This window comes from Euleptes europaea, chromosome 15 (genome assembly GCF_029931775.1).
Source record: "Euleptes europaea isolate rEulEur1 chromosome 15, rEulEur1.hap1, whole genome shotgun sequence".
Lineage (NCBI taxonomy): Eukaryota > Metazoa > Chordata > Lepidosauria > Squamata > Sphaerodactylidae > Euleptes > Euleptes europaea.
Window position 1 is genome coordinate 53,244,073 of NC_079326.1, and position 18,801 is coordinate 53,262,873.

General features: G+C 46.7%; 1 protein-coding gene across 1 annotated transcript in view; it reads right to left on the reverse strand.

The window, feature by feature from the left end:
- Positions 1-294: 294 nt before the first annotated feature.
- The window catches only part of PTH2R (parathyroid hormone 2 receptor), a 44,142-nt gene continuing 25,635 nt past the window's right edge, over positions 295-18,801 (reverse strand). The window contains exons 8-13 of the mRNA XM_056861358.1: positions 18,694-18,754; positions 12,111-12,177; positions 7,881-7,975; positions 3,148-3,286; positions 939-980; positions 295-705 (exon numbers count right to left, since the gene is read on the reverse strand). Of these exons, the coding sequence (XP_056717336.1) occupies positions 295-705; positions 939-980; positions 3,148-3,286; positions 7,881-7,975; positions 12,111-12,177; positions 18,694-18,754 (815 nt within the window). The remainder of the gene's footprint in view (positions 706-938; positions 981-3,147; positions 3,287-7,880; positions 7,976-12,110; positions 12,178-18,693; positions 18,755-18,801) is intronic.

Genomic DNA, 18,801 nt, shown 5'->3' on the forward strand with positions numbered 1-18,801 from the left:
AGCATCTTCCTTGCATGTAAAAGTTCCCTGACTGAACCGCCAACCTCTCCGTTCCAGATATTCTTGGGTACTGAGCTGTGGAACAGAATTTGCATCACACTTTTAACAGCTGCTGCCAGTCACAGAGGCATCTAGAGAAGCCGATGGGCTGGTTAAGTGTAAGGCAGCATCATGGTAGCCAGAACTGAGTCCCCAGAACTGAGCTGGATCGGTTGATCCTCAGAATCAAATGTGAGCTTTGCCGCCTAGGCAGGAGATCATCGCACCTGTTATTATCCAGGGCCTGGGGACTTGTTAAAGCACTTCTTCTGCTTCTAACTTGCTGCCCTCCTCCTCTTCCTCCAGGGGGCCCATGTGGGCCTCGTGAGGCCTCAGGGTCTCCTTGAGAGAAATGCCATCCACCCGCTTCTCTTCGCCTTCATCGGCTGGGTCGTGAACCCAGCGATGAGCGCCGTCCTGTTCAGAGTTGCTGCTAACATATCCAGGCAAATTCACGTGGGCGTCGTTCTGCTGGGCGATATTTTTGCAGGCCCTGTTGGAGATCGCGGCCATGCGGGGACCGGCCGCCATGTGAGACTGGCTGCTAGTGCTGTGGGTCATGTTGGTGAGGACGGAGCCATAGCGGTAACTCCCACAAGGAGCTGTCCTTTTCCAGTCGATAGGTGGGTTCCACCTGGCCCAGATCTTCTTGATCTCGGTCTGCACCTAGGGAAGGAGAAGCAAAGGGAATGGTCAGGCTGAAATGCCGGCTAGGGGCCTTAGGACAGGAGTCCTTATAAGTAGGGTTGCCAGCTATGAACATAAAAACATAAGAAAGGCCATGCTGGATCAGACCAAGGCCCATCAAGTCCAGCAGTCAACCCACCACCTGGAGATTGGCAGCCCTAGCAGGATGATCTTGGTCAAGTAGAGCTTGGTGTCTGAGCTTGGTAGCTTACCTCTCCGTTGCAGTAGCAGTAGATGATGGAAACAAAAAATCCCTGCAGAAGAATTAAAAACAACAACAACATTCAGGTGGTTTGTCGATATCATCATCTCGAAACATGAACTTTCCACTGTATTTGCGTGTCCTTGAAACAAAATGGCATCCGTCCATTAACCACTCATCACAGAACAGGGAATGAAGAACTGCGCTAGAGCTCCATGGCAGTGTTTCCCATCCTGTGGGTCCTGACCTAAATGTGTGTGGGGGGGGGGTCGCAAAGCCTATGAAAATGCACCCCAGGCTTTTGCAGTTTCATGTGTACCTAGGGTTGCCAACCTCCAGGTACTAGTTGGAGATCTCCTGCTATTACAACCGATCTCCAGCTGACAGAGATCAGTTCCCCTGGAGAAAATGGCTGCTTTGGCAATTGGACTCTATGGCTTGAGGAGGGTGGGGTTTAGGGAGGGGAGGGACTTCAATGCCATAGAGTCCAATTGTCAAAGTGGCCACTTTCTCAGGGGAACTGATCTCTATCGGCTGGAGATCAGTTGTAATAGCTGGAGATCTCCTGCTAGTACCTGGCGGTTGTCAACCCTATCAGTGGAGGGGTGATGAAGATTTATCACATTAGTGCTGCCTCCTGGGCCACCAGTGGGAGCAGGGGGGCAGGGTTGCCATCTCCAGGTTGGGAAACTCCTGGGCATTAGGGGGTGGAGCCTGGGGAGGACAGGGACCTCGGTGGGGTTCAGCTCCATAGAGTCCACCCTCCAAAGCATCCATTTTCTTCAGGGGAGCTGATCTCTATAGTCTTATACATCGTGGAACTGGAAAGTAGCAGCGCTCAAAGAAGAAACCCCACCGCGAATGAATCTGCTTTCTATGCCTCTCTCTCAGCAGTCTCACAGAGGGGTGCCAACCATGCGCTCCTTGGATACCAGTGATGCCTTCGTACATTGCAGATTGTTGTATTAAAAGGTTTCGGGGTCCAGACAATTGCCAATTAGTGTCTGTTAGTCTTTTTTATGTCACAAAAGCTTTTTAAAGGCACTATGAGACTGTTGTTGTTTTGGGTGCTGTGTAGCTATGTGGCCACCCTTCTGGCATGACTGTCTGTCAGCCCTGATCAATTTACTGGCTACTAACTCAGGGCCAATCCGGGGTGGGGAGGAAGCAGGCAGTAGGGTTGCCAGTTCTCCTGGTGCGGTGGGAGACCTGCCACCAGCAACCCACTCTTCTTGCTGCTGTGACTTTGGGTGGTGGGAGACATTTTTTTAAATGCTGGCATTGCATGGAAGTGACGTCAGGTGGAACCTAGAAGTGGCATAGTTAATTTATGGAACTCCCTGCCCCAGGATGTGGTGATGGCTGCCAACTTGGAAGGCTTTAAGAGGGGAGGGGACATGTTCATGGAGGAGAGGGGTATCCATGGCTACTAGTTAAAATGGATTCTAGTCATGATGCATACCTATTCTCTCCAGGATCAGAGGAGCATGCCTGTTATATTAGGTGCCATGGAACACAGGCAGGATGGTGCTGCTGCAGTCGTCTTGTTTGGGGGCTTCCTAGAGGCACCTGGTTGGCCACTGTGTGAACAGACTGCTGGACTTGATGGACCTTGGTCGGATCCAGCATGGCCTTTCTTATGTTTTTATGGCATCAGGTTGCTCTAGTAATCACCGGAACCTATTTATAATATTCCCCAGAAGGGATGTCATGTTGCACTAGGGTTGCCAGCTCCGGGTTGGAAAATACCTGGAGATTTTAGGGGTGGAGCCCAGGGAGGGCAGGGTTTGGAGAGGGGAGTGACTTCAATGCCATAGTGTCCAATTGCCAAAGCAGCCATTCTCTCCAGGTGAACTGATCTCTATTGACTGGAGATCAGTTGTAGTAGCAGGAGATCTCTAGCCACCACCTGGGGGGTGTCAACCCCATTTCAGACATCTCTACCTCTCCACCTTTGGGCAGCTGCCAGCCATTCAACCTGGATCTCAAGCTCAAAGGGAGCCTTAATTCCAAATTATGTTTCTTCTCTTTTTGGGGTGCCTTGTTTTCATGTGTCACTATTTTTCATTTTTATAATGGTTAGGGACCTTGAAAGGTGCAATTGTCTTGTGTGGACCTCTGAGAGGGCCTGCACATATCTGCCAAAGTCCAGGGTCAGATCTCCCCTTTGGATCACCAAACGGCACGACATGGCTCAGTAAGGCATACGATTGGCTCACCTGGAAGGAGTTGAAGAACAGTTCGCAATGCATTCGGATCTCCCAGCCTAACCCAGTGAAGGTGTGAGGCAGGCAAACGAAGATGATGTAGTGCACTCCAAAGACGAGGATCAGGACCAAGGTAGATTTCGCTAGTTTTCTGGAATATCATCACCATATTTATCATTATTATTAGCATTAGCATTACAGGTAGAGCATCCCTTATCAGGACATTCCATATCCGTACTGATACAAAAACTGGACCCTTCGAGTCGGCATGCAGGCAGATCAAGATTTCCTCTCACCTAAAAAACCCCACCAAAATATAGTGTACACTGCATTGTAGGTGGAGACTGAAAGCCTGCCGTTGTTCGTTTGTTTGTGGTTTGTGGTTGCTCTTGTTTAACAGCTGATACAGGCATTCTGGTGAGATATTTACCCCTTTGCTTTCTGAAGGTTCAATGTACACAAAATTATTAAAAAATATTGTTTAAAATTTCATTCAGGCTATGTATATAAAGCGTATATAAAACATAAATGAATGTGGGTACCTTCCCCAAGATATCTCATTATGTGTATGCAAAAATTCCAATATACAGAAAGATCTGAAATAGGGACCACATCTGGTCCCAAGCAGTCCAGATAAGGGATACTCAACTAGTAACAGCGTTAGCATTTTACAACTGCTTTAATTCCGACTAGGTACTTTACAGCAGACAGAGGTAGCCCAGTTGGCAATCCTGCAGCTGCGCTGCTTAACAAATGAAGCTTCCTTATACTGAATCCAACCATCGGGCCATCAAGATCAATATTCATTTTTAAATTTGTATTTATTTACTATATTGATAGTTGGCCTTTTTCAACCAACCAGTCGACCTTTATTGGCATATACTCAGAAACATAGCATAAGCAGTGCACAAAATTCTCTGTCCATACATTTTCAATTTAAATATAGTTTAAACTTTGGTTCTAGTTTTGACAACTTCCAACAGAAATTCTGCCACCTTTAAAGTGACTTCAGGAATAGAATACTTCAATAAAAACCGGCATACGGAGGATTCTCGGCTAGATTTCATTTTATCAATCAAGGGTAGAATTGTTTTCTTACGAGGGCCCAGATCAGCATCCGCCACTCACGTGAAGGAGTGGGGAATCAAACCCGGTTCTCCAGATCAGAGTCCCCCACTCCAAACCACTGCTCTTAACCACTTCACCACGCTGGCTCTACAAAGGCAAAATCACATCCCTGAGTCTTCTCTTTGGCCAACTTTTCATGGTAGATTTTGCTTCTCTCTTGCCGTGGAGCAAAAAAACAACAAAAACTGATTTACATTTTTTTTTATGACCGCGGATCATCCCCTTCAATCCCGAAGTAGTTATGCTTTTTCATGGGAGCAAAGCACGCAGTATTTGACCACGGTTACCTCTGTCCCCTTTGCAGGAAGCCTCCCCTTCCATCCAGCTCATGCTTTATGACCGCCCCCAACTCCGCCCAAGCTCCGCCCACCGGATTGCCTTGTGTGGTTCAGCTCTGTGGACCCGAATACGGCGCCCCCCAAAAAACCCAGTCCCTCTGGTTTCCTTATATAATTTTTCCATCTGCCATGCTCCCCGTTTCCCCCCCCCACCTCGTACAATTACATCATGGCCAGGAAACACAAAGCCCCTTTTTACGCCTTCCTCCGAACCTAGTAAAATAAGAGCTAATTGCCTCACAGCTGGGGCTTTCTCTGCAATTAGTATAGGCTTAACCGGCAGGATTCCTTCCGCGAGAGCACACAAACACATTCCCTGAATTGCTATTCACGAGAATGCATGCACATCGCATGAGTGGGGAGAACCAGCGGCGTCAGCCGAAGAGGCAAGGTTGAAAGCGCACGCTTCCAGAGAATCCACAGGGCATATTTTAACAACTTCTGCCGGAATGCCTCAGCAGCCACTCATTCCCATTATGTTAAAGCTTGACTTCTAAACGGTTGGCATTTTGAGAAAGGTTGCCCCATCTTGTAACCCAAGGCACCAGATTTGGGTTGTTCCCATTGCAGTCACATACAACCCAACTACTTCGGGGCTTCATTTTAATCATGCATGTATTTTCCGACCTTCAGAAGTCGCCTCGCTCTCCCCTCGTGTTTTCAGGATGCTGTTTTACCCCGAGTTTGAAGTCTGCCTCAATCGCAAATCAAAAGCCGGCCCTGTACATTCACGGCCAGTTACAGCTTGAGGGAGAATTGGTATAAACCGTTTTATAGATGGTATCTGACACCAGTAGATATTTAAAGGATGAATAAAAACATGGATGGTCGCTGTTGGAGATGTTATACAGCTGATGGGACCTACTTTCATATTTGGTGGTCCTGTAAAAAGGTCAAGAATTATCAAGGGGTTTACTACATTTTAATTAAGGGATATTGGTGTCTTTTATCTATGGTTATTTTTATTTTTCCAGTAACTTGGCAGTTATCACAGTACATAATAGTCATATGGCACGCTTTAGAAGGTCTGACATACTGTATGTATGGTTTTATGTCTGATATTGTAGTGTATTGTCTTTTGCTATATATATATAATAAAAAAAATTAAAATAAGAAAGCCGGCCCTGTACTTGCCATTTTGGATTTTTCTCCCCATGTCAATTCTCACTTCTCCCTCCCACGTGACTGTCCGCCTTATCCAACCCCTCCCCTCGAAGCCATTGCCGAGTGCACTAGCAAGAAAATAATGCTGGAATACCATGAGGCTGCTTATCTGGTCAGTTTCCCAGTGAGTGCAGGTCAGTTTCAGATCAAACAGTTGAGAGAAATAATCACAAAGGACACATGCGGCTGCTTATTTGGTCAGTTTCATAGCAAGTGTGGGTCAGTTTCAGTTCTGGGCAGGATGGAAGAGAGCTGGGCTGATTTACCACTCTCCCCTTATATGCGTCCTCTTGTAGGCATGAAAGCCTTTTTTGTTTGTTTGCGAGTGCAAGACTACCAATAGAACGATGAAATGGTCACACATGACCATGCAAGTGTTTTTATGTTATGACCCCTGCATTGAGTTATGTAGAAACAAATTGGTTGGGGCGGGGGGGTGTGGATTATCCAGACCCTTCTCTGCTTTGGCTGTAAAACAGCCACTCGGTTCAGATCAAATGAAAGAATCCCACTGCGGGGCTGGCGACATATTCCAAAAAACACACACCACAGCCAATTACAAAGCAGAGCTTTCATTGGGGAAGCACTCACGCGTGGTTCCGAAGCTCTGCATTTTCGCTGGGGATACGTAATTGATCACAAGGTACTCCTGGCATTTATACAGGGCAAAAAGCCCCTGTGCATAGTGTTTTGAGAATTCGACAGAAAATTACTGTGCAGTTAGAGAGCAACAGATCCAGCGGAAACAGACCGTGCGTAAAAGGCCTTAGACGGAGAGTGTTATATAAGTACAGAGTTCCAAATTTCACACGCCTCAGCACAACCATCTTCTGTTATTTTACAGAAATCAATTATACTGAGATGAAAAAGGAGGGAATCAAAAACAATATCACCTCAGGACTGTTTCCCCTCACTTCCAGCTTGCTACAGCTTTAGATTAACTCATTTCCATTCCCAGTTTACTCCCACACTCAAACAGTGGAAGTGTTTGTGGTTTGGCATAAGGGCTTATGTGATCAAGCCCCTCACGGCAGAATCAATTTGAGACCCCTAAGTCGGTAGCCTATGAGCAAGCCTTGGTGTCCCCAGTAGAGCAAATCAGCCCCATAAGTCTTCAGGGTGATCCCTAGGGTTGCCAACCTCCAGGTGGCTGGAGACCTCCCAGAATTACACTCCAGCCTCAAAAAGGTTGGGGGGGACCCCGATCTATTTGAACCCGGATCTCCTTGTGGTCCAACGTATTCATCACTAGGGTCCTGTCCCAACCATTTCTGCCCTATTACCGCCACCAAATTTTCTAGACTGTCTCTCCTTTCTTACATTCTTGAAACAAATCTGTCTTCTCATCATGACAATATTTCTGCAATATTTCTAAGCCTGGTCTAACATGTCTTGTGATTATATTGTGTACGCATGTGATCTTTTCACATTTTTCAGTTGCCCAAACTGAAGAAGGGTCAACTCTCAAACTAGCTGATTTCAACCAAACCAATCTTCAGCACAAGAGAAGTCTCAGATAAGTGAAGTGATAACTCTATTTTAAATTTCGATGGTAGGAGCACCCATCATTCAGCCTGATTAAAAACTGCCTTACATCTGGATTAAATAGACAGGGGGAAATGATCAATTTTCAGTTGCATACTTTCAAACTGTCATATATTTTAAAATTCAGTTTGCAGTGCTGAAATTCGTAAATACTTTATTTTAGCGTATATATTAAAAAGCAGTGCTAGTGAATTTGTAAAACCAACATTATTTACACTGTGAATGTTTAGTCCTCAAGAGTTGTTGGGGAGGGGCTGTGGCTCAGTGGTAGAGCATCTGCTTGGCATCCAGAAGGTCCCAGGTTCAATCCTTGGCATCTCCAGTTAAAGGGACCAGGCAAGTAGGTGATGTGAAAGACCTCTCTGCCTGAGACCCTGGAGAGCTGCTGCCGGTCTGAGTAGACAAGACTGACTTTGATGGACCAAGGGTCTGGTTCAGTATAAGGCAGCATCATGTGTTCATGTGTTCATAATAGTTTCCTAAATTATGATGTCATGTTCCCAAACTTATTTTTTTGTTTTTGGAACATTTATTTTGGGGGTGGGGGTGGAGATTTAAATGGAGACTTACCTATATTGCTTCCTTGTGTCGTAGCCAACAGCATTGGTCTCCCAGATTTTTGTAGCCAGAACCCGAACAGTGTTCAGAAACAAAATGAAATTTAACTGTAAAACAGGGTGCAGATTGTTATCTCATGATGCTTAAGAAATACAAGCCACAATCCTAAAGACACTTGCCTGAGAGTAAGTCCCATTGAATAACATGGGACTTCTGAATAGACCTTCCAGAAGTGATACCAGGTCTCCTGCTTTAGCAGGAGACTTCATGGGCACGTCCCCCAGCGCACCACCCCCCCAGCATTTCCACCAGCTCCTGCTGGTGGTTCACAGGTCAGTGGGGGGTATGGGTTAAAATTGTGTGTGTGTGTGTGTGTGTGTGGGAGGGGGTGATATGTGTGATGTTCAAAAAGGAAATGATGTTCCAAAAGGATGTGGACAGAATGGACCAGGTGCAGAGGAGGGTGTTGAGGATGATCAGGGGCCTGGAGACCAAGCCCTACGAGGAAAAGCTGAGGGAGGTGGGAATGTTTCGTCTGGAGAGGAGGAGGATGAGGGGGGACATGATTGCTCTAAGTATTTGAAGGGCTGTTCCACTGAGGAGCCGCTCTAGCCGTTAGAAAGTTCTTTCTAATGATAAGACGGAAACTCTTGATTTAATTTCAACCCATTGGTTCTGGACTTGGTCTCCAGACCCCTCACCCTCACCATCTTTGTTGCCCTCCTCTGGACACATTCCAGCTTGTCTACATCCTTCTTAAATTGTGGTGCCCAAAACTTATCGGAGTAAAAGCGATACTTTCCCTCTGGCACTTGTCACAGAGTTGACCCTTTTTTTTAGCTCAAATGTGAAAAGCAGCCCAGAGAATCCTACTCTTGATCTTGAAATAAAAACACCCGTCTCTGCTTTACATAGAACACTAGAAACAAAATAGCTTGGAGGAGCTACTGGACAGAGGGTCTCCTGTTGGATAATGGTAGCCAGGGGTGCCTTTCACCTCTTGCTGTGATCTTCCTTCCTGGGCTGGAATGTATGGGAGAAGATGGTCCTTCAGTAGGGTTGCCAGGTTCTCTCTGGCCACTGGCGGGGGATTACGGTTGCCAACCTCCAGGTGGTGGCTGGAGATCTCCTTGTATTATAACTGATCTCCAGGCGACAGAGATCAGCCCCCCAAAATCTCCAGGTAGGTAGGGTTGTCAATCCTCAGGTACTAGCTGGAGATCTCCCACTATTACAACTGATCTCCCCACAACAGAAATCAGTTTCCCTAGAGAAAAGGGCCACTTTGGCAGCTGGCTTCCTTTCTGGTTTTATGGTGCAGCCCTAACCCTATTTTGGCATGTACTTGCGTCTCCCCGTGGCGCAGAGTGGTAAGCTGCAGTTCTGCAGTCCAAGCTCTGCTCACGACCTGAGTTCAATCTCAACGGGAGTTGGTTTCAGGCAGCCGGCTCAAGGTTGACTCAGCCTTCCATCCTTCCGAGGTCGGTAAAACGAGTACCCAGCTTGCTGGGGGTAAAGGGAAGTTGACTGGGGAAGGCACTGGCAAACCACCCAGCAAACAAAGTCTGCCTCGTAAACGTCAGGATGTGACGTCACCCCATGGGTCAGGAATGACCCGGTGCTGGCACAGGGGACCTTTACCTTTACCTTTTTAACCTACTCGAGTTTCTAGTGGGCCTGTTAATTTAATATTCTGATCCTTCCTTTAGAAACTTCTGCTACCTTGGCAGTTTCCACGCAACGAGTATGTGTTAAATCAGCTTCTCCAGCAAAGGCTCACAGAGCCTGCGGTCGCTTGTCACAGAGATAATGGGAGATCAGTTGTAATAGCAGGAGATCTCCAGCCACCACCTAGAGGTTGGCAACCCTACTTGGGCACCACATTGTGGACTCCTGATATATAAGCTGTATTTCACATAAAAGTCTAGCAATTAAGATCCTACCACATGTGGAGTTCAAAGCAATCACCATTCAGCAAATATTCTCTTTGGTATTATCCCCTTACATTTTGCTCCTTTGCCTTATAGTTGGTTTTCTTAATTATTTACTTCCTCCTGGTAGTGGCAGAACTCCTCAAATGCTCTTTTAATTCCCAGTTCATTTCCCCCACAAGGGAAGCAATTAATCTTCTTTTTCTTTTGTGTCCAAAGAAGAACTCATTTTTTAAACACTTCATGATTGTAATTTAGTAACTGCTAAACGACGATCATAAAATTAAAAGCAAGAAATTAATGAGCAATCCCTTTGGTTTCAGTAATTAACCCACCCCTAAAGATAATAAGGGCAAATAATTAAGGATTGGTTTGGGAAGGGATGTGCCCGCCTCGAATGAACATGAAGTAACTAATTAATCAGAGGAGGGTGCACAAAATTTAATTTTAAAAACACAGCGGTCTTGCGATAACCCAGCAGTATTTTATCTGCACATACTAGACAGGTTGGTGCTGCAATTGCATTTTTTAATTGCAACACTGGAAAACACTGGAATGCAGCAGGTAGGTAATTATGTCTTTTGGATTCTTTGTACAAACCGAATGAATGTACATGGTCCATTGCAGACAAAATGACTAGCATGGAAGCAATCCTATTGTAGAAGTGGCGATATATTTTGACATGGTCAGGGGATTGGATTGCCTACAAATCCCTCCCAGACTTTCATTTTAATAGGATTGCCAGGTCCCTCTTTGCCGCCAGTGGGAGGTTTTTGGGATGGAGCCTGAGAGGGTGGGGTTTGGGGAGGGGAGGGACTTCAATGCCACAGAGTCCAATTGCCCAAGCGGCCATTGTGCAGGAAGACACAAACCGAAGAGAGGCTGGAAGGCAGCTCCTGGCAGGAAGCTGCTGAAGAAAGGAGGGGAGGAATACCCAGTTTTGCAAAAGCCCACACACAGACAGGGAGCAGTCCCTTGAAGAGCCGACCTCCCCCCCTCCAAGTAAACTGCAACAGGGCTGCATTCTTAGGCAGAGGGACTCAGAAGCTATGTGACTCACTGGGGATGCATAATTCATCACAAGGTACCCCTGGAATTTCTTTTTTGGGGGCGGGGGGAGGAAGCCCTCATGCATATGATGCTTGAGAATTCGGATCAGAAAACCGTGCAGCAAACCAAACACAAACTTCCCCTGCATAAAGGACCACACTGTGCCTAACTCTCCTGTCCCTCTCCCCAATCTTTATTTTCTGTTGTCCATGCAAATCCTATGAACAAACCTGGTCAATTGTGCCCCCCGGGGTACAGCTACCATCCAATCATAGCACGCTTTATTCACTGTAACAGCCCCCCCTTTCATGCTTTAGAAGCCTGCATTCTAAAGGACAGCGCACGTACATATAAAACCCCACTTTTAATTCTCACAATTAAACACACGCAAAAATATTTCCATAGCAAAACATTGCAACATGGTTCAAGGAAAGTATATTTACAACTCTTCTTCTGTGAGGAACCTCACTACAAAAGCAGATGATAATACTGGAGTCACCCAGATAAATCAGTAACCCATAGGACTGCCAAGCTCCAGGTACTATATAAGTGGGGGGAAACAACTATGCTGAATACAATACAGATAACAACCAAAAAAAAAGCACAATGGCTCAATATATAAAAAAATGTAACATGCACAATGTGGCATGCACAGACACACTAACAATACACAATAATAATGCACAGAATATACACAATATAGCAAGGTGAAGACTAACAGCAGATGAATTGATAACAAATACACAATGAACACAGGTTACAAAGTAACCAAGCCTCCAAGTAGTAGCTGGAGCTCTCCAGCTACTACAACTGATCTCCAGCCGATAGAGATCCGTTCACCTGGAGAAAATGGCTGCTATGGCCATTGGACTCCACGGCATTCAAGTCCCTCCCCTCCCCAAACCCTGCCCTCCTTAGGCTCCGCCTCCAAAACCTCCCACCAGTGGCGAAGAGGGACCTGGCAACCCTAAACCCAGAATATTCTAAAAGACGTGATGGCATTCCCTCCTAAGTGGTGGCACGCGATCTCCCGCTTTGACAACTGAACTCCTGGTGACAGAGATCAGTTCATCTGGCGAAAATGGCTGCTTTGGCAACTGGACTCTATGGCATTGAAGTCCCTCCCCTCCCCAAACCCCACCCTCCTCAGGATCCACCCTCAAAATCTCCAGGAATTTCCTAATTTGAAGCTGGCAACCCTACCTCCCCCCCCCCAAAAAAATTAGGGTGTTTTAATAAACATTATATGTATCACGCCTACCCCAATAGCGGCTAAAATTGGAGCCTGGTAAATCCATTTCATGTCTCCAGCACTGAGCTCCCAGCACCTGTGAAATCAAGATTTCTGCATAACCAACATGAAGCAGGAATAAATTCTCCTAGAGTATATTCATTGTGCGCCTTTTTGGAGCGTGCCCAGAATGAGATGTCGCCACCAATTTCGGGCTTTTCAAAAGATTTCAAAGGTCCTTCAGCCTTAATAAACTGATCCAGATTTTCGAAAGAAACTGCCAAATGGAGCACATGCTGGGTGCAAAGTGCCTCCCGCATGGTAATTTGTGGCAAAAGCTGTTGCAGTTCCCAGACTAGTAATATTTAAAGGGCCAGTTCCCACCAACAGCAAAGGAAGAGGAAAGCCTTTTCTCTTTTGTAAGGCTTTGTGGGGAGGGAAGGCACTGTGGGACAGTCTGATCTCCACAGTTCTCAGAAGCTAAACCTCCCGCCTGTGGCAAAGAGGGACCTGGCAACCCTAGTCACGACCCCGGTATTTCGTTAGGGTTGCCCCTCCTGGAGGTTGGCAACCCTATATTCCTTAGAGGTCTCCCATCCAAATACTAGCCAGGGCCCACCCTGCTCAGCTTCTTAGATCTGACGAGATCAGACTAGCCTGTGTCTATCCAGGTCAGGGCCAGAGGGAGGTTTAGGACTAAGCAAATCTTATTTTTAGGAACATGAGGATATATTTGGCCATTGACTTCTGGGAAGGAGAGCAAACGGTTTAATGCTCTAACATGGCAGTGGCCAGCTTTTGCACATTCCCTGTTCTCCAGACAGAAGACAGGAGAAGGGGATCATATTTATCACACAAGTATCGCATATGTATCACACAATTATTTGCATATTTATCACACAATTATCGCAGAACAGTCAGCCTCTTTAATAAAGTTATTGCTGTCTGTGAGATCACTCTCAGTCTGAGCAGGTCATGGTTTTATGAGACAGGTTGAATATCCCTTATCTGGACATCCGATATCCGGACTGACCCGAAAAACAGACTTTTTGAGTTGGCACGCAGGCATTACTCCCAGGCCCTCAACAGCACACCAATTTGCTTTCTGCTGGTTCAAAGTACACACAATTATTAAAAATATTGTTTAGAATTACATTCAGGCTATGTGTACAAAGTATATATAAAACATAAGTGAATTTTGTGTTTAGACTTGGGTCCCATCCACAAGATATCTCATTACGTATATGCAAATATGCCAAAATACGGAAAGATCCAAAATATGGACCACTTCTGGTCCCAGCAGTCAGGATAAGGGATACTCGACCTGTATTATTTTTCATAGAATTATAGCTTTGGAAGGGACCACCAGGGTCATCTAGTCCAACCCTCTGCACAATGCAGGAAACTCACAACTACCTCCCCACCACACACACCCAGTGACCCCTACTCCATGCCCAGAAGATGGCCAAGATGCTCCCCACCCATGAACTGCCCAAGGTCATAGAATCAGCATTGCTGACAGATGGCCATCTAGCCTCTGCTTAAAAACCTCCAGGGAAGGAGAGCTTACCACCTCCCGAGGAAGCCTGTTCCACTGAGGAACCTCTCTAACTGTTAGAAAATTATTTCTAATGTCTAGACAGACAACTCTTTTGATTCAATTTCAACCTGTTGGTTTTAGTCCGACCTTCTGGGGCAACAGAAAACAAATCGGCACCCTCCTCTACATGACAGCCTTTCGAGTACTTGAAGATGCTTATCATATCCCCTCTCAGTCTTCTCCTCTTCAGGTTTTTGCCGTTCTGAGAACCAACGTGGGGTAGTAGCGGTGATAGTTTCAGTCTAGGATGTAGGAGGGCCAGGTTTGAATCCCCACTGAGCCATGGAATCTCATTGGGTGACCTTGGGCCAGTCACACACTCTCAGCCTAACCTACCTCACAGGTTTGTTGTGAAGATAACAACGGAAGAGGGGGGTGAATGATGTAAGCCACCATGGGTCCACATTGTGGAGAAAGATGGGGTATAAATGAAGCAAACGCAAATAAATAATACCAATATGTTGTTTAATGTTTAATTTTTTAAAAATAATAATGTTTGTAGGTCTCTGGAGAGGCAGCATAGAAACTCACCGAACAAGCAAACGTATCGATTCAAAAGCCCAACTGCGAATGGCTTTTCCTTTCAGGCAATTGGCAAACACGGGGCCGGCAGTGAATTTGGTGGCAAGTGATTCACGACGGGTGAACGTCTCCAAAGCACCTGAGAAATTGAAATGTTTTTGAACAGGCGACATTCAATTTAACTCTCAGCAATGAACGAACAGATGAAAGGGAGGCTCCGTGCGGAAACGTACCCTTTCCCTCACCTAATAAAGCAGGAAGGGGGGACTTGTCACTTGCACTTCTAGGTAATCATGGTGCAACTCATGAGGACGGAGGATGTGTGCTCCCAGGACCCAGTTGTCTCATTAATAGCTGTCTGTTGAAGGCTGCGGTTTTGCGGTGGCATTTCTTTCTGCGGATATACCTTCAGGGCCCAGTAACTGAAGGGAGAGACTATTACAACCGGCAGCAGACTTGCTTGTTTTTCTGGCCTGTGACTCACAGAGACATCTCCACGGAAGAATAAAGGAGACATGCGCAGCAGGAGGGGACAGGAATGTCGCTAATAATCTTCAGGAAACCAGTCAATGGATATCTTTTGTCCATCTACGAAAGGCACATAGGAGCCGTCACCTTGGGGGTCTTTGGACCAAGACCTCGGCTTGACAACCCCCAGGTGCTCCATGGCAAAAACAGTACGAGGGCTCACAATTATTCAATGCTATCTTATTCAATTAAATATTACTCTACATACATTACATATTGCAATTAATTATATCTATAACCCAGACATACATCTACATACAATACACATAAAACAATATTTTATAGGATACAAAGTCCATCCAAGCAGTAGGATAGTTTGATAGACAGACTGATTCCAAACACAGAAGTCTGATAATGGAAAGGTCTTCAAACAATGTTCTTGTTAGCCTTCTTTTCCAGCTTGATAGCTTGATAATCAGACCAGTGTAATTCCAGGGAACGTGTCCACCGGTTTGGATACAACGTTTTCACGGCCAAAAGCTAAGCTTCATCAGCCTTATACACCACAAATTATTTATTGAGCAACACCACAGAGGGCTTCTACCAGAAAAAATTCTTCACGAGGGCTAAGTGATCTCCTGCTATTACAACTGATCTCCAGCAATTAGAGATCAGTTCCCCTGGAGAAAATGGCTGCTTTGGCAATTGGACTCTATGGCATTGAAGTCCCTCCCCTTCCCACAACCCGCCCTCCTCAGGCTCTGCTCCAAAAACCTCCTGCTGGTGGCGAAGAGAGACCCGGCAACCCTACTCTAACCAGTGCACATGTTCCTGAGGTGTAGAAATGAGCTCTGGCTCAGTGGTACAGTCTCAGCTTAGCATATAGCAGGTCCCAAGTTCAATCACTGGCATCTCCAGTTAAAGGACCAGGTATCAGTTGATGTGAAGGACCTCCAACTAAGACCCTGGACAGCTGCAGCCACTCTAAGTAGGCAATACATTGACCTTGATGGACCAAAGGTCTGATTCAGTAGAAGGCAGCTTCATGAGTGTGTATATGTGAATGTGGGGTAGGGTTGCCAGGTCCCCTCTTACCTTGGACGGGAGCTTCTTATGGGTGGGGCTGGGTGGAGGGATTCCCGCATGCTCCCGATTCCACTTCTGTTTTCCTAGCCCTGCTGTGCGTGCGCTCCGATTTCTCAGAGTGTGCACACAGCAGGGCTTTGAAGGCTCCAGCCTCCCTTTCCATGCTGCAAGCTGGATTGGAACCGATCTGGCATGCAGTTTAGACCTGGAGGCTGGAGCCTTCAAAGCCCCACTGTGTTCATGCTCTGAGAGATCAGAACTAGGAGGAAGGTTCCAGCCTCCCCTTCCATGCTGCAAGCCGGACCGGAACCGATGTGGTGTGCAGTTTGGAACTGGAGGCTGGAGCGTTCCCGGGAGCGTGCGGGGAGGGGGGGTAAGGATCGCTCCCCCCCTTTCTGCTTCTGCCCACTGACCATAAGCTGATCAATGGGCAGCCCCGTTGATTGGCGGGGAATTGCCACCACAACCGGGTAGTTGGCAACCCTAGTGTGGGGGTGGTTGGGTATTGGGGTTCTGTCTATGAGTCTTCCCAAAACCGTCATTGTTCAAGGTCTCAGTTGAATAGGGGCCTATATGCGTGGGACCCAAGGTCCTATACTGTTTCCAAGGTCTCATCCCCTAGAAGCAGCACTTCCGGCCACAGAAGAAGAAGAGTTGGTTTTTGTACCCTGCTTTTTCTTTACCGTAAAGAGTCGCAAAGTGGCTTGCAATTGCCTTCCCTTCCCCTCCCCACAACAGACACCTTGTGAGTAGGTGGGGATGAGCGAGAGTTCGGAGACAACCGTGACTAGCCCAACGTCACCCAGCAGGCTTCATGTGGAGGAGTGGGGAATCGAACCCGGTTCTCCAGATTAGAGCCCGCTGCTCTTAACCACTACAGCACGCTGGGTCTGAGGAAGGAGGAGGCAAAGAACTCCCATTCCGCTCACAGAAATCTCCTCAGTCAGCGGAGATTTACCAAACCATTGTTATTAGAAATCACAAATTAAAATGCTTTCAAACTCTGTCACTCATCATTCAAAGAGTGATCATATTTCGTATGAGGTATTTGTCAAGTCTTCCTTGGCAAGGATTTCCTCAGGGGGAACACACACACACATCCCTTCAATGTTTCCATTTTTTCCCTGGGTCTGAGATGACCAGCTCTTTATGACTTAAGAATTTGAAGCTTTTGAAGTGCCCCATTCACACACTACAAATATCTGTCTTCTTTTCCCCACTGGCATCACCTTTGACTCAGCCCCACCTACCTCACAGGGTGTCTGTGGTGGGGAGAGGAAGGGAAGGTGATTGTAAGCCAGGTTGAGTCTCCCTTAAGTGGTAGAGAAAGTCAGAATATAAAAACCCACTCCTCCTCCTCCTCCTCCTCCTCCTCCTCCTCCTCCTCCTCCTCCTCCTCCTCCTCCTCCTCCTCCTCCTTCTTCTTCTTCTTCTTCTTCTTCTTCTTCTTCTTCTTCTTCTTCTTCTTCTTCTTCTTCTTGCCCTGCTTTGTAGTCCATTCTCATCACCGTCCTGCAAATGGGGCTCAAATCGAGTGAAAAAGGAACACAGTGCTATGGGGAGCTTCTCTCCAGTAGCCAACTTGTCTCAGAGGCCTGGGAGCGACAGTCTGGAGACCGGACAGGATGAGGTTTTTGCATCTCCAGTAGAAGGCAGGGGGAGAAGAGCCAAGTGGTTTGTCCTCAGGTTTGTTTCGGAGGCTCCTGTAGCTGGTAGATAAGAAGCGAAGTGTTTAGAACATCTGAGCCAGCAAGGAGCCTGAAGCACAGAATAAAAGGCTTAACGTGTTTCTTTCCCCAAGGGATGTGGTCTGACAGTTGTCAATTCCTCTGAATGATTTCTGGTACATCATACTACCTTGTCAGTTCCTCGGGCCCTTTCTAATCGCTTCATCCTGACGACTGATAACCTGGATGCAAATGTACCTTCTCCATGAGATGAATTCAGAATATCGCCTCCGTACCCAGGAGAAAGCCTGCGGTGCCGTCCGTTTGAAAAGACTGGAGTTTGGCTTCCTACTGGCTCAGCCACCGTGGAGAAAACGGACCCTGCTTGGTGAAAGTAGAGTAGCTCAAAGAGATTGACACAGTGGGGACTCCATGGTGCTGAGATGCTTTGAACATTATCAAGAGCAATGTGAGGGGTGAATTTGGCTATTCGAGCAGGGGAGGGGGGCAGAAGGAGATGAAGAGGCAATGACTCTCCTATAGGTAAGAAAAAGCAGGGAATAGATCACGATGGGTAGCCGCGTTAGTCTGTCTGCAGCAGTAGAAAAGAGGCAGAGTCCAGTAGCACCTTAAAGACTAACAAAATTTTTGGCCGAGTATGAGCTTCCATGAGTCCCAGCTCACTGCTTCAGACACGGCTAGAATGCGAGTCCATCTGTCCTTAGGCAGAGAAGAGTGAATTCACACAGCCGATGGCAACAGGCTGTAAATGTCAATATCAGGTAAATGACATTAGCAGGCATGATTGGATCAGGTGTGATATGCAGAGGCATAGCAGGGGTGGAGAAATCAACATTGATAATGAGACAGGAATCCCAGGTCTCTATTCAGTCCAGGAGAATGCATTGTCTTGGGCTTCATTATTACTTGTAATTCCGCAGTCTCTCGTTCTACTCTCCCTTTGTAAAAGAACTACTGTTCTTAAATCAGCAACTGAATTTCCTGGAAGGTTAAAATGTTCCCCCAGGAGGAATGGGACAGGGGATAATCAATATGAATGCCTTACAACATTCTCCACTTCTCCATTTTACCCTCACAACAACCATGTGAGGTAGGTTAGGCTGAGAACGTATGATTGGCCAAAGGGCACCCTGCAGGTTTCCGTGGCAGAGCGGGGATGCCAACTTGGAGTCCCCCAGATCCTAGTCTGACACTCTGACCACTACACCATACTGCCTCTCCGCACCATACTTTCACCCTTCCCACTGACCTTGAATCTGCCAACATTGCTCGGACCACTGCCCACGCCACTACAAATGCAGCCGGAAATCCTATAAACGTGAAAAAAATATTAACTGTTAGGTCAGATTTTCAAGAG